This window comes from Leuciscus leuciscus (genome assembly GCF_965113295.1).
Source record: "Leuciscus leuciscus genome assembly, chromosome: 22".
In the NCBI taxonomy this organism is placed as follows: domain Eukaryota; kingdom Metazoa; phylum Chordata; class Actinopteri; order Cypriniformes; family Leuciscidae; genus Leuciscus; species Leuciscus leuciscus.
The window spans coordinates 12,456,198-12,470,526 of NC_138746.1; the positions used below are offsets into that span (position 1 = coordinate 12,456,198).

Genomic DNA, 14,329 nt, shown 5'->3' on the forward strand with positions numbered 1-14,329 from the left:
TTGTTAAACCATCATAGCTTTGTTATTGTTGAAACATTTGGAAGCATTTAATAAAAGATAATCTCAACATCACTGTCTTTCTCTCCTGCTCCGCTTTCAATTGATGCTTACCTACTTGATTACACGAGGACAAGACAAAGTACTATATTATTATTTAGCTTTGTTAGTAAATCACACATTTGGAAGTACATTTCAGCTCTGTTATACTTTTTTCTGACAGAGCACAGTCACTTTCAGAAAGCATTTATATAGCTGTCAATCAAAAGTTGGATTCAGTGTTACAGTGTTATTACTATCGGTTAAATGTTTTTTGTTGTTGGTTTTTGGACTTTATTTATTATTTAGACTTATTAAATTAATTAATTATATTTTTAATATTTTGTATTGTATTTATTTCATTTTTATTTCCTTACTTCCATTATAGATTATTGGCAGTGCACCTTCAGTACCATATTATGGTTTATATGTACCACCATTTTATAGCTACATCAATGAAATCCATTCATGTTGTTTGTTGACAGCAAAACTGCTCTGAAACAACAGATTAGGGGGTGGGGGTTAATATTTTTATGAATGGATTGACGTGGCCCCCTCACAGTGCTTAGGGCCCCCAGAAGTCTAGGGCCAGCACTTACTCAAGGGGACCCCTAGAGGTAAATGTCTGCACCTTTAAACCAGATATGTTGTTATTCAGGCAAGTTTCTAAAATGATCTTACTCCCTGAAAGATATCACTGAATACTTTTGGGTTGTAGGAAGTGTCTTATTTGTTGGCTAAGTATGGCAGAACTTTTGTTCTATTTTCCTTTTTTCTATTAATTTGTTAAAATGTGCTATGGCTTTATGTGGCCAAATACAAATAAGAAGGGGGGAAAGTGCTGTGTTGTTATTTCATCTTACTTTGTTTGTGGTATGTTGTATTAACCGGCACATTGCTATAGTAACGTGCTGTTTCTAAAAACCAGAAAGAAACCGTAAAAGTTTTATGTTTGAATATATTTTAAAATGTCATTTATTCTTGTGATGACAGCTGCATTTTCATCATCATTACTCCAGTCTTCAGTGTCACATGATCCTTCAGAAATTATTTGAATATGCTGATTTGCTGCTCAGTTTGTTTGATGAAACTTATATATTATTTGATGAATAGAAAGGACATTTATTTCTAACTGAAATCTTTTATAACAATGTAAAAGTCTTTGACACTTTTGATCAATTTAATGCATCCCTGTTAAATAAAAATATTAATTTATTAATAAATAAAAAAATCTTTTGAACCTTACTGAATTATCATTTTGGGAATGTAAATAAAATATATTTTATGTCTAAAATGTATAGTGATCGAAGTCTTACTCGTGTATGTGGAAATAAATTGTCACCAAATCTCTTTTAATTTCCCACTGAGGTCAGGTATGTGCGTGCTTGTCTAAAGAAAGATTGATTGGCCAAGTGTCCCAGTTTGGCCGCCAAGAGAACTGGTCTGCTGTCAGTGTGTGTACAGATGCAATGATAAAACACACTGTTCCATGCCACAAATTAGAAGGTCCTGATGTTATAATATAACCCCTAGAAAAGAATAACCACACAAACTCAACTGACAGTGGTCTAATTCCTTGACCACCCTTTACAGAAAACAAAGGTTAAATATTTTTCAGTGATAGTTTGTATACATAAATCATTTATTTCAATTTCAGACTCAAATCAACTTGTTGCTATTCTGAAGTCGGTAAAAAGCTTGTCCGCTTAGCCAGAGAGGCAAAGGGCTATTTTTATATCAGTGATGTTCGCCCCCCTCCCTTCACGCCAGCTCTGAGTGACAGCACAGCTGTGATGAACTAGTTCCTACCTTCATCCAACACGAGATTCCACTTCATAGGGAGACGGTGGGTATCACTTCTCTTTCCCTCTCTATTTTAACTGACTTTATGGCTGCGCTCCTATCACCAGCATCCAGCTCAGGGTGTGGGAGGGGATCTGTGTGTATTCGTGTGACACACTCAGCTCAGGTGGGCTACTAGAAGGACATAGTTGCAGTAGTAGTTGTCTTCTCTGAGGGGGCCCTTTAATAACATGGACCGCGCAAACTGAGGGCCCCCCAGGCCAACAAACTGAACCATAGACGCAAGCACAGACTTCACCATGGTGGCTGAGGAGGTTATCATCACCCTATCCGGAGGAGCACCATGGGGCTTCCGACTACAGGGAGGAATCGAGCACCAGAAGCCTCTGCAGGTCGCCAAGGTATGATTGCTGGAAACATCAGTATAAAATTAACTTAAAACGTGACTATACATCACTTTTTAAGACTTGTAGGCCTGGTTTCACAAATTAGGTTAGTTCAATGAGAACATTTAAGTAGCTTTAATAAACGTGCCGTAGAAAAAGAAACGTTACTGGTGTGCATCTTGAGACAAAACATTGACAGTGACATATTTTAAGATATGTCAGTGCAAGTTGCTTTCAGTTAAAACAGCTCAAACATGCATTTTAGTCCAGAATAGGCTGTGAAACGGGGGGTGGACGTCGTGTCCATCTACAATTATTAAGTTCTAAAGAAACTTAAGATGTTTAAAGCAGCCTTTAGATGTAATGGACACCAGAAGCACAGGCCCCTGCACTTTGAGTGTGGTGTGGAACTGATCCTTTACCAAAAAAGCAAAATGATTCATAGAGCTTTGAACTTCGAGTCCTAAATAGAAAGTGCACTAACTGTACATTTAGTTATAGTAATAATTCAAGGGTATATTAACAAGCCAAGCTTGAAGAATAAGTCTTCATTTGTAGAATAATGATTAGCTGAAATGACACATTATTTGATATGCAATTTATGACTGTAGTAGCTCATGAGAAGCAACTGTCAAGTGTTTCTATACATGTATTAATCTTGTGATGTTGATTTCTGCTGTTATTTTGTAATTATAGTAGATAGCAGATTATTCATTATAATGTTAGTGAGTATTATCATATAAATTAAGGATGTTGAACTTTATACTCTCGCACACTGTTTTACTTCATGACTGTCCACAGGCTTTCAGGATTCAGGTCATATTTAATAAAATTTGCCCTAATTAAATCTAATTTGGTCCCACACCATGCTTGTCATCTCTCAAAGAAATTAGTCTACTTTCTTCCAATTCCAGGAGACTTTGTTTTCTTTATAAAGGATACAATGTCCTGTATATAATGTATTTAGCAAGTAATCATAAAGCATCTATTATGTTTGATGGTCATGTTGATGTCATATATGTTTGTAATTGTATAGGAAGTAAAAATGGCCATGATTTTGTATTTTAGTTTAATATGATACCGAATCTGATCATTCAGGCCAGGAGTAACAACAGTGCTAATGGACTATTTTCTGTCTATCTGTATAATAATGTTATCTGTTTATGGTAGTTTTATACATCCATTAATATTGGCTATCATGGGAAGTATTGTTTTTTATTGATAGCTAGATGCTTGTCATCAAAAGGGAATTAGATTAAACTAATGGTATGGATGCAGTTTAGACAGGGCAGTTTCCAGATCCAGTTCACCACTAGGTCCTGAACCTGTACCTCTGCATTTACAACCTGTATCCCAAAAACCACAGGCAACAGGATAAGGATCCGAAATGGAAAACCAGATCGCTGACCCATATTCCATGTTGCTTTAGTCTGTTTTGCTCAATCAATGGCCAAAGGAGCACACATACTATAAAATGTTCTGTTAAAGCTGAGGTAGGCAATTTCAGAGACGCCAGTAATAGAAAGCTAACTTTGAAAGCATTAGATCCCACCGTCCTTTCAGAGCGTCTCCAAAGCCCTGCCTCCTCCAAAACACATGATAGCCCACAGCCAGAGCAGAGTCTGCAAAGCATCGCGAGAAACAACGTTAATTTACCTCATGTCTCAAAGCACATAACATTAGAATAATTATTAATGTAAACAACTTAGAGAGCTCTGACTTGTACTTCACTTGACTACAGATTCATTTTGGCATTAATCTTCCTTAAGCATAAATCCGAGTCGGTCATGAACAGCTCCGAATACAACGTGATGGGTTGCCGTTTCTTAATTACTGAAATTATGACATGGCGTGAACACAGCATAAGCTCGTTGTTTTGGTTAAAAAGTAACAGTAAAAGATGGTGCTGTTTGTTTGTGGCACACGACTGTCTGGCTGAATCCGAAATCACCCTTTAAATCCTCAGTCATTATTTCCTATGTTAGTCCACTAATACAGTTTACTTGAAGGATTGAAGGAGTAAATGAAAATGAGTGAGCAAATTCGGACAGCCGTTGAGTGTACATTATTGCAGTGCAATGCGGGAAAAGAATGAGTGCACTCGATAACGTCCACTATAGTTTTGGACACCATTACAAATGGATGTCCCCTCAAATAATGCCTATTTTTAAATATTATAGATTGCTATTATAGATTGCTATCAGGATATGAAGAGCATTTCAACCAGTATCAAAAAGTGTTTATGAAAAACATTGCCTACCCTAGCTTTAACAGAGCTTTAAAGAGCAGAGAATGTAAAATGTCATTAACACATCACACTGTTCTTATTTAAAGTGTAAATGTAAGTATTTATAGACTGATTATTGCAGCTTCAGTAATATGTGCAACCTGTCACTGTGAACAAAACCACTGAAATCAGAGCCTATCGTCCTGTGCTGAGTAAGATGACAGACAGGACAGGAGTTGGAGCAATGGCATTGAAGGTCCAATTGAGAAACAAAACTAACACACTGGCACATAGGGAGTCTGTTAACTGTTTATGCCAGCCTACTGTGTCGTTTTCATTCTGACTATAGACATCATTCATACTGTAAATATTAAGATAAAATTATCTGAAATAAAAAAAAACAGTATTATGAACAATGTTGCACGTTTTTTGCTGGCTCATCTCACTTAGAGCAGAAACATTTATTGATCATTTAAGAACTATATTTTTTATTTCGAAATATATTTTGTATTGCGTTTATGGGTGACATAATGGCTCGGTGTGTAGCACTGTTGCCTCACATCAAGATGGTCCTTGGTTCAAGTCCCGGCTGTGTCAGGAAGCCTTTCGATGTGGAGTTTGCATGTTTTCCCAATGTTGATGTGTACGCTTTGGTTTCGCTTACAATTCAAACACATGCAGGATAGGTGAATTGGAGACTCTATGAACTTTGTAAATGCATATGACCAAATTCATGTCACTCGTTGTGATTCCTTGCAGGTCTACTTTTTAAAGATTTTAAAGACTTTTTAAAGAATTTAATATGTTATATGTTATATTCTATGTTAAATATCCAAGGCCATTTCAAATTCGACCTATTCATAGCCTACATTATCAACTTACATTTATCCTGTAGGTGCGTAAGCGAAGTAAAGCATGTCGGGCCGGACTACGTGAGGGAGATGAGCTGGTGTCCATCAATGAGAATTCCTGTGGGAGTCTGTCGCACGCCCAGGTCATGAACCTGATCGACTGCATGCCAGGAATGCTTCACATCCGAGTTAGGAGGTAAACCATCTTTTACTTTGCCAATGCTTATGTGTTTGTTTATCTCAAATGGGAGCTGAAAGTAAATGATTGTATTGACTGTATTTAGACCTCCAAGCCAGGGATGCTGTGAGATATTGTTTCTGACCACCCCTGTGCTATTTTCACATGTCTATCAGGGCACCGGCTGGCTTCCAGTCGGTGGTTCTTGTTGCTCGAGCTCCTTCTCCCCGCATTGATAAAGAGTACCGTGCTGCCCTTAGGGCCATGTCACCATCCAGCTCCCGACCTCACCAGTCCAGTGTGCGACAGATACACCGTGAGCCTCCGATGTCCCCGACCGGACGCAGTGGACTGACCTCCCCGCCGGGCAGTGAAGCCTACTATGGAGAAACGGACAGCGATGCAGACGTGGCTGCTCATGAGAGGCACCGCAAACCAAAACGACGCAGTCCCAGCAATTCACCTGGCAAGGCTGCTCGAGCCTCACCAGAGGGAGCAGAGACTTCAGAAATGAGTGGGTATGACAGTGCCTCGGATGCCCAAATGTACAGTCTTATGGGGCCTAATAAGAGGGAAGACGCATTGCCTGGTGTAGCCCGCCGAGAAGTGATTTACCAGCCCCCTCCCCATGGAGCCTGGTCCTCACAGACCTCAACGGAGACCTCATCCATGAGTGCGGATGACCAAAACCCACGAGAAGCGCTGATGGAAGAAGACAGTGGGTTTCAGGAGCCCTCAAACCTTCCCCCTCTGGTTTCTCTAGAGAGAGCCAAAGAAGCTCTTATGCTGAGCTCTCGTAGTCAGTTGGTTCCCATGGTTGGTCCAGTTGACAATCCAGTGGATGAGGAACTAACATTAACATACATGGATAAAGCAAAACAAGCAAGTGAGTATACTGAGATTATTGCTCTTGTGATTGGCTTACTGTCATAAACACCTGCTTTGTAAATAGGTTCTTAAAGTCACTGTTTGTGGTTGCCTGCATGTAAACCCTTGAAGAGAAATGGGTTGATCATACTGAGTAGCCCCCACCAGTGTCTATATTTGTCCTGAGGCTCGCAGGATTGATAACCTGAGCACTGCTTTGCATGAGCTGGCAGAAGCATCTCCAGCTGCTAGCTCATATCAGGTGACAGTGCACCTCACAGGCCTCATTCTCTTCACCTATATTCTCAGCTGATATACTGTACAGGATTGTTAGTATTCTCAGTATTGTTTTCAGACATGAACAGCCAGCATCTGGCTGGAATGGAATTTAGAGTCACTTAAATGTCATAAGTCACATATTAGCATACTTCAGAAGACAGGTTAGTGTCCATAAAATGAGATGCGCACAATTAGTTACACAGGTTTTACATTCCAGTTCCTGGACACTAGTAATGCAGTGTCCATGCACTGGTATGACACTGATCCTGGACTGCAGCTGTGGAATGTGTGTTTGTTGATCCCAGATCAGGTGGTAAACAACACATTGGCATCTGTGTTTATGCTGAGATTACTTGCTGTGGAATCTAATGTGCTATTAATAGAACATTAATGTTAAATATTTATGAAAAATATGTACGATGATAACCATTCATTCATTTAGTGCAAACATTAGATTCAACAGTTATTAAATCCAACGAAACGGCTACACCTCATGATTTACATTAATTCTAGTTCAATTAATTCCCTTTTATGATAACAGTTAGGTTTAGGGATTAAGTTAGAGGTGAGACTTAATGGTTAGTTTTAGGTTCTGGTCATGTGCCATAGTACCATTTTTATAAAGTGCACAAGCATATTCAGAGCTACGGCTATTTGAAGAACTGACATTTCAAGCAACAGCATAAATAAACAGTCATACATCTAAAGATAACTCTAATCTACCCTAAACATTCTCATGCTCTTCTCAGGGACCACAATTAAGCACTAGTAAATAATGCTTGTCCCCATTGTAGACAAAACAATTTGGCACCATGCTCTTTTTCTCTAATTGCTATAGATTAATATAATGAGTGGCCCTGGTGCTAAATGCTTTGATTTAAAACACATTTTTACTGAGTTATGATGTGAAAACTGTTAAAAGAACAGTTAAAAGATCTTAAACTATCCTAACTCCTCCTAACAGAGGATTAAAGTTTAGCAAGTGTATGGACATTGATGGGCACTGATTTTGCACAATAATACAGGCCTAATGAGACTGACTTTATTCAACAATATATCTGACTGAATAAAGTGAATGGTGTAAAGCCATAAAAATGTATTTATAATTGTAATAACAACATAACAATAACAATAACATTTTGTCTGAACTCTTTCATCTCATGTTATGCAGAATTGAACCGTGGAGAGACGGTCATGGACAAACAGGTGAAAGAAGCTCGGTCGAAGTGCCGCACCATCGCCTCACTACTGACGGATGCACCAAACCCTCATTCAAAAGGTGTTTTAATGTTTAAAAAGCGCCGGCAGCGCTCCAAGAAATACACACTAACCAGCTTTGGAAGTGTTGATGAGGACATGAGGCAAGACTCTCAAGAAGAGGATGGCTTGTTTCCTGGCAGCGAATCAGAATTTGACGAGGAAGGTTTCTCTGCTGCACCGGACCCCACATGGGACAGCGACTATCTTGAGATGCTAGAGAAAAGATCTGCTTCCAGAGGTCAGGAAGGAGAGGGTGGTGCTCTCAGTCCTGGTTTGAGTGATACTTCTGGGAAGGGGGCACAGTTGTTTGAGCAGCAGAGGAGAAGGGCTGAGGAACATGCAAAGAAAATGGAAGCTGCGCAAGAACAGTTACAAAGCCAAATGATGGGCATTGTCCTGAAAGAAACGCAATCACTTCCTCAACTACAGACACTGCAACCTCAACCACAACCAGACTTATTGACAAAGCCCAATGTCCAGCCACCATCAGTTGCTCCAAAACCTGCCAGACCTTCAAAAACACTACATCACGAGGTTCCACCAGCAGAAACACAAAACATGACACAGATGAGCACACCTAAGGCCATTTCTGCTGTCCCTGTTATGGTTAGCAGGGATACTTTAAGCACAATGGTGCCAGCAGCCCCCTCTGTGTTGCCCCAAACTAATCCCTCAGTACCTTCTGCTGAAACTGTGATGCTTCCACCACCAACTCCTCTACCAGAACTACCTGCCAGCTCTGTGTTAAATAGAACTGCCCGTCCATTTGCCCCAGGCTGCGTTATCAATCGGGCAGCCACCGCTCCTGTCGTGTTTCGCCCTGCAGTTAGTAAAAAGACACCCAGACCTGTTTCGGTGTCTGTGGTGGTACCATCATTTTCAGCAGCATCAGAAGAGCATGACATGGGTGTCACCCCTGTCTCCTTTGTAAGCCAAGTCACAATGAATCAAATGAGTGAATATGTCCCTTCTGAAATGATACCTACACAGCCCTTTATGCCTGGAAAGTCTGTTCCTCCATCTACTTCTGTATCCATGGAACCATATTCTCAACCTGCTCTTCACTGCTCCTCAGTGGAAAACATCCAGGTTGCATCAGTGCCACCTCCCATAGTTCAAACCAAAGAACCTACCTTTCTTATAAATGACAAAACAGCTGTTCCTCCTGCAATCCCTGTTGACAACATCGTGACAACTTCTGAGACCCCTACCAGCCCTGTTACTTCGCTGTCACCAAAAGTTAATCATGAAAAAACCTCTTCCTCTGGTGGCCGCACTGGTATTCTCCGAGAGTCCCAACGCCGAAGTGCATACAAGCCAATGTTTAAGATGCCTGACAGCAAGAAGAACTCACCAAACCCTGAACTATTGTCTATGGTGCAGAACCTAGACGAGAGACCCAGGTGTGTATATTCTGAACCTGAAGATATTACCCACAACATTGATGACAATAGGACAAGGGTCCCACCGCCTGTGGCTCCTAAGCCACGGGTCATCCCAGAAATGTCACAGATCCCTCAAGCAGAGGGAAAAGGTGCAGAGCTGTTTGCTCGTAGACAGAGTCGCATGGGTTTGTTTGTTGTAGATTCTCCACATCTGCAGCCTGCACCTCTACAACCCCAACAATCCCAATCAGTCATAGACTTGATCCAACCACTGGAACCCTTGCCAACCCCATCCCAGTGGAAGTACTCCCCTAATGTTCGTGCCCCTCCACCAATAGGTTACAACCCCTTGCTGTCTCCTTCCTGTCCTGTTGGGGTGCAGCGTGGAGGTGCCAAGGTGTCTGAGGGAAGTTTCAAGGGAGGTAAGGGTACTTATGGTGTCCCAAAAGAGGGTATCAAGGTCTTGGACTTCATGAGGCGGCAGCCTTACCAACTGAATTCTGCAATGTTCAGTTCTGGTGGCGGCATTGGCACACAGTCTTCAATCCCCTCCTACCAGAGGCAACAGAAGGAGGGCCACACTCTGACACCACCCAAGCAGATCCCAGTAAAGGCAGCACGTGTGTATCAAATCAAACGTTTCTCCACTCCCACCCCAATGTCAGCACCAACTCTCAACCCCACAGTGATTGTACCACGCTCACAGACCACGCTTGGCGAACACTTGACTCATTCTGACCTGACGTCCCCTCCACCTGAACCTGTGACCGAATCAACTTCAGCACCTTTTCGGGCCCCAGGCCTCCCAGAGCTCCCCAGACTTTCAGCTGTGCCCATCCCTCACCCCATGCCGTACTCTCCCCCAGCTCCCATGTCAAGTATGTCAAGCCTAAACTACTCTGGGCTCCAAGCTGCCAAACAGTTTAAGAGTGCCCCTGAGTTAAGTGCCCTACCACCAAACCCCTTAAAGTCTCATATTCAAGTTCCCAAACCTCACTTTATTGCAACAAGAGGGGGTATCCAGCCCCGCGTCTGGAGGCCTGGAACCCTACCTCACTGACAGTATTAATTTATATGCGAAAGAAGCTAAACCATCTGCTTCTGTTCCAGACTCAAAATTCCTACTTTGATCAGTGTGATCAAAGTATGATCAATGTGTTAACATCTGTTTAAAATAACTTGAAGAAACAAAGAAATTATATTCTTCATTTCATATGAAAATATACTGTGGAGTAAATTGATTATTTTTCAAAAATTTGAAAAATCAATAATTTCTGCAAAAAGTTCATCAATATTTTATAAACCTCCCATGTTAAATATTTTGAAATCAAAATTGAACCTACATGCATGCATTTCTCAATGCATGTTCCTGGTCTTAATGTGAACAATTTATCTACGCTTATACTAAGAAAAACATTGTTTGGCTTTGTAAACTTCAATCAAAGTGTAACTTGCTCTTCTCTGAAATGACTGTGTTAATGTCTTTCAGGCTGTGTGGGCAAATTGGATATTAACCAATAGCCAAATAGCTACTGAGGCATTGTTTAGGCAAACTCACATTTGGTCTGGCTCCCTAGTGGTGTGTAATGCCCATTATTCTCAATCCAATCAGTTGCGTTATGTATTGTTTCTTTTCTCATTGCATATCTTGTTACAGTTACACATCAGGTTACAGCAGTAAAATATGGAAGGCATTTTCAGCCAAATTTAAATAAATAAATTAAATGATTAAAATTTAAATTAAAACCAGATTAACGATTTCATTACAGAAAACTGTATGCAAAAAATGTGACAAAATTGAGAATGAAATTAAATGATTTCATTTTCACAGCATTATCCCTGTCAAATTGAAAACTAAAATGCAATTGGTGATTTCACATTTCATTTTCACTACAGTCTCGAGGCAAGACTGCCAATATTAAAATGAAAAGCCAAACGTGAAAAAGAAACTACAAATACAGGAAAATTTACATTTGTATTTGAATTGTGTCACTATTATTGCGTGAGCGTTACTAAAGAGCATTGTAAAAACTAAATTTGTAGTTTCTTTTTCACGTTTGGCTTTTCATTTTAATATTGCCAGTCTTGCCTCGAGACTGTAGTGAAAATGAAATGTGAAATCACCAATTGCATTTTATTTTTCAATTTGACAGGGATAATGCTGTGAAAATGAAATCATTTAATTTCATTCTCAATTTTGTCACATTTTTTGCATACAGTTTTCTGTAATGAAATCGTTGATCTGGTTTTAATTTAAATTTTTATCATTTAATTTATTTATTTAAATTTGGCAGAAAATGCCTTCCATAGTAAAAAGGGTCCTAACAAGTTAAATACTAAATGTAATAATTATTGTAAAGCTATTGACAGTCATGTGTCAGACTACTTATTTATCAGTGACTGCTAGACAACAGGGTTTTGCAGTGAAAGATTCCCAATTTTATAGGGATGAAGAAAACTACATTTCTGACACGGTGCCTATAAACATTTCACATGGATTGGTCTGAAATAGAACATGGATTTGACTGAGGTATTTAGAGATATTTTCTTTCAAAATTTCTTCAAGACATGTGTGAGTTTTGACTTTTGGCACCTTTTACATACAAAAGTGTCATCGCTTTGCAAAGCTTTGATCTACTTGACATTTGTAAGTATAGAAAAAATCCCTAAGAAAATGAGACAAGCCGAGGCTTTGTTTTGCTGTATGTTCTTAGGTCAATCAGAAATGATATCTCTCCTGGCAGAGCCTGAACTGAACAGGTGCATGAGGGTCATAGCCTATTTGTAGGAGCAAAGTAAACAGGGAAACCAGGCTGGTTCTTTAAAATGTGCTCTGGCTGGATGTGTAGTCTTTATATCCCTGTACCTATATTTTAAAGGGGTGAGATTAATGAAAATCTTTTTAATTCATTTATTTAGAAACGTATTCAAGTGGTCAAATTAGTAAGTGTTGGAAAGATACAGTGTTGGAAAGAGTCCTAGAGACAGACATAGGCTATTTGAGCACTGAAGCAAATCTGTCGTATGAAGACAGGCGTAAAAAGTGCAAAGCTAGCACTGTCCAGGATTATGAGAAGGTTTATTAGCCAACTGGCTTTATTAGAATTAGTCAGAATACTCAAAGCAACATGACATTTGAATGGCATTTGTGGCAGTGAGGCTGATAATTGTGGTTGTTTTTGAATGTGTTCCTCAAAAATATTGCAACGTCTTTAGAGAACAAAAAAATCTGAGGCCTTGTAACATTAAGGGAACAATGAATTGAGGTTAAAAGAAAGGAAATCAGTTTATATAAATATGTGTTAGATTTACAGAGACTCAGAGAGGATGAATAAATAATGATTGCAGTACTGGCAGGAGAGAAAATTTCATTTTTAAACTCTCCTTTTTTATTATTTTTATTAGGCTACATTTAGAAATTGAATTAGAAGTTAACGAAAACAGAGTAGGCTAGATATGGTGTTTAAAACCTGAGCCACAATTTTGTTTGTCTCTCCAGTTCGTTTGTTATCATGTTTTATTTTATAAACTAAAGTTTTACATTGTTCAGTTCTCTTAATTTTGGCTGTTGTACAAATCATTTGATTAATGTGTCTGTCTTTGTAAACACTTTGTGGTTAAAGGGATAGTTCACCCACAAATCATAATTTACTTACCCTCAAGTAAAGTTGTTCCTAACCTGTATGAATTTCTTTCATCCGTTAAAGATAAAGGAGCATTTTGATGAATATGGGTAACCAAGCGGTTGATGGACCCCATTGTATTTCCATAGCATAAAAAAAAACAAAAAAAAAAAACTATGGAAGACAATGGTGCCAACTGTTTGGTTATACCACCAACATTCCTCAAAATATCTTCTTTTGTGTTCAGCAGAAGAAATAAATTCATACAAGTTTGGAACAACTTGAGGGTGAGTAAATGATGACAAACTTTTCATTTTTGGGTGACATAACCCTTTAAAGGGATAGTTCACTTTGAAATTAAATTTTGGTATGTTTTAGCTTACCTCAAGCGCATCCAAGATGTAGGTGTCTTTGTTTCCGCAGTAGTTTCAATTTTGATATTTTTAAGTCAAACCGTTCTTGTCTGTCAGTCATATAATGCAGGTCTATGGTCACTGTCTCAAAGAGCATGCACAGAGTCCAAATTAAACAATTCCCCATCGTAAGTACACATTGATGGCCTAAGACACGAAACGAGCGGTTTGTGTGAGAAAACGAACAGTATTTATATCGTTTTTACCTCTTGTACACTATCCGGCGCTTGCGCAGAAGCCAGAACGCGCGCACACGTCACACACCAGGAAGCGCGCGCGCCCTCAGATCACTTGGACGTGGTTGTGTAGAGGTAAAAACGATATAAATACTGTTCGTTTTCTCACACAAACCGCTCGTTTCATGTCTTAGGCCACCAATGTGTACTTACGATAGGGAATTGTTTAATTTGGACTTCTCTGTGCATGCTCTTTGAGGTGGTGACCATCGACCTGCATTATATGACTGACAGACAAGAACGGTTTGACCTAAAAATATCAAAATTGAAACTACTGCGGAAAACAAAGACACCTACATCTTGGATGCTCTTGAGGTAAGCTAAAACATACCAAAATTTAATTTCAAAGTGAACTATCCCTTTAATGTCTCTGGTGATTTTGTTTTTGCAATGCTTATAATGAGCTCAGCTGAACTTTAGGACATATGTGATTCTAACTGAAAGTGACATGTATTTCCAATACAATCAATAGTTTGAATAAAACCTGAAATTTCACACAGTGTCTCTGTCTCATGGTAAGCGTCAAACCACTGCATGTAATTCAGATATGATCCTAATGCCACACTTGTACTCTCAAGCATAATGGTGTGTGAATTATTAAAAAAGCAATTATGAAAAAGACCAAACTCGTTTAATCTTTGGCATGTTTTAATAGTTGATTCATTTATTTGAAGAAAAAAATATATATCAGTATCAATGTGTCCCTTTAAGAAAGACTAAAACCACATGGTTTGTGCAATGAAGATGACTAATCACCACATGGTGGCGCTTATGTCTCACATTTT

The 14,329-nt window shown here is 39.3% G+C and overlaps 1 protein-coding gene across 2 annotated transcripts; it reads left to right on the forward strand.

The window, feature by feature from the left end:
• The first annotated feature begins 157 nt into the window (after window positions 1-157).
• synpo2la (synaptopodin 2-like a) lies at window positions 158-14,039 on the forward strand. 2 transcript variants are annotated; one of them, XM_082154110.1, is made up of 4 exons: window positions 158-2,240; window positions 5,348-5,499; window positions 5,742-6,367; window positions 7,799-14,039. In XM_082154110.1, the coding sequence occupies exons 1-4, from the start codon at window positions 2,139-2,141 to the stop codon at window positions 10,330-10,332; spliced, it is 3,414 nt and encodes a 1,137-aa protein (XP_082010236.1). In that variant the 5' UTR covers window positions 158-2,138; the 3' UTR covers window positions 10,333-14,039. The 2 variants fall into 2 exon arrangements, with proteins under 2 accessions (XP_082010236.1, XP_082010235.1); XM_082154109.1 differs by having other exon boundaries at window positions 160-2,240; window positions 5,658-6,367.
• The last annotated feature ends 290 nt before the right edge of the window (window positions 14,040-14,329 follow it).